General features: G+C 35.8%; 1 protein-coding gene across 1 annotated transcript in view; it reads left to right on the forward strand.

Annotated features, from left to right (window-relative positions):
* Positions 1–1280: 1280 nt before the first annotated feature.
* LOC107098639 (integrin beta-5-like) overlaps positions 1281–1992 on the forward strand; it is a 6777-nt gene continuing 6065 nt past the window's right edge. Inside the window, exons 1-2 of the mRNA XM_015396413.1 lie at positions 1281–1396; positions 1504–1670. Coding sequence (XP_015251899.1) covers positions 1333–1396; positions 1504–1670 — 231 coding nt within the window. The 5' untranslated portion in view covers positions 1281–1332. The remainder of the gene's footprint in view (positions 1397–1503; positions 1671–1992) is intronic.

The following is a 1992-nucleotide window of genomic DNA, read 5'->3' on the forward strand; positions in this document are numbered from 1 at the left end:
TGAGTCATTTTTGCTCAAATTAAGTGAATTTTTTCTTGAATTGAGGAGGTAAGTGAGACACTTTGCCAATGGAACAAGACAATCTACATTTAAAAAAAGAAAAGAACAATTGCTTTGTCTTATTTTAAGTGCATTTTATCTAATTATCTTATTTTGGGAGTAAAAATACTCATTCCATTGGCTGATGATCTTATTTACCTGCTCAAATTAAAGGTAAATGCACTTAATTTAAGACATTTTTTTACTTATTTCTTATTTTTTGCAGTGTGTAAAACACTCACTGCAAAAACGATGTAGAAATAAGTACAAATTTCTTAAATTAAGTGCATTTACCTTTAAATTGAGCATGTAAATAATTCCCAATGGAATGAGATTTTTTACTCTTACACTGGAAAAAATCAAAATCTAGAGCGGTCATTTTTTTCCTAAAATAAGTGCATTTGTTCTTGGATTGAGGAGTTAAAAGAGACATTTTGACAATGGTACAAGAGAATTTACACTTAAAATAAGAAAACACAATTGCATTGTCTTATTTTGAGTGGATTTTATCGAATTATCTTATTTTAAGAGTAAAAAAACTCCTTCCATTGGCAAACTACCTCATTTACCTACTCAAATTAATGGCAAATAGACTCAAATTAAGAAATTTTTACTTATTTCTAGATCGTTTTTCCAGTGTAAATAAGATAATTAGATAATAAGCACTTGAAATAAGAAAATGCAATTGTTTTGTCTTATTTTAAATGTAAATTGTCTTCTTCCATATCAAAGTGTCTTAAAACAGCTCATGCACTGGAAAAAATATTGATTTAAGCTAGTATTTTTTTTTGCCAATGGAACAAAACAATTTACATTTAAACAATGAAAAACATTTCATTGTCTTATTTCAAGTGTATATTATCTAATTATCTTATTTTAAGGGTAAAAATGCTCATTCCATCGGTTGATGATCTAATTTTCCTGCTCAAATTAAGGATAAATAGATTTATTTTAAGAATATTAAACTCATTTTCAGAACGTTTTTGCAGTGTGGCTGAAAAACAAAGTGCTGAACATATAAAAAAAAAATAATAGGCATAAAAGAATAAAATGCAGCATAAAAATATTAACTAAAGCAACAATAATAATTAGTTTAAACTAAATAAACAAGGTAAACAAAGCAGAATCCTGCAACATTTTGGCATAAATGAACTTTTATTTCCCCTTTTTGTTAAAAATGCGGCCCAGTGTTTCTGCTTTTCTTTGAAGTGAAACTCTTCCTTTCTTCGTCATGCAGAGATACGGGAGCCTGGAGCCGTCCTCTGCCTCTATAAGACCGAAAACAACTGCGTGATGAAGTTCACCTACCACGAGCACGCCAGCGGACTCTCCGTCCTCACCGCGCTCCAAGAGCCCGGTCAGTGCCCAACACGTCCTGAGTTTCCAGCCCTAAATGAGATTCCTCACTTTTCTGAGAGCGTTGGTCACCGTGTGACGTGTCGGGCTGCTTGTCTCCTCCCACAGAGTGCGGCAGCGCCCCGAGCGCCTTAACGGTGTTACTGGCTGTGGTCGGCACCATCCTGCTGGTGGGGATGGTTCTGCTGGCCGTCTGGAAACTGGTGATCACCGTACACGACCGGAGGGAGTTCGCCCGCTTCCAGAGCGAACGCATGCGCGCCCGATACCACATGGTGAGATGGACACATTAAGACCTTCCTGTCTTTGACTTTCTACCACTTAGAGGAATGTTTTGGTTTTTTGTTTGGTTCAAACACTGACGCCACATTCACAGATAGATTTAGAGAAACAAATATTTCCCCCTCAGTTTTCAATAATAGGGCTCAGGATCCGCGTTGCATTGTGGGACGTCGCGGTCATATTGACAGCTACGCAAACATAAACATAGCTCTGATACGACGTTGTTGTTGAAAGAAGATACGTAGAAGTAGAGAGATAAAAAAGATGTTAAAATCCCGAAAAAGATCTGGAATTTACCAGGACACATTAAATAGA

Source organism: Cyprinodon variegatus, unplaced genomic scaffold (genome assembly GCF_000732505.1).
Source record: "Cyprinodon variegatus isolate N-32 unplaced genomic scaffold, C_variegatus-1.0 Scaffold796, whole genome shotgun sequence".
NCBI lineage: Eukaryota > Metazoa > Chordata > Actinopteri > Cyprinodontiformes > Cyprinodontidae > Cyprinodon > Cyprinodon variegatus.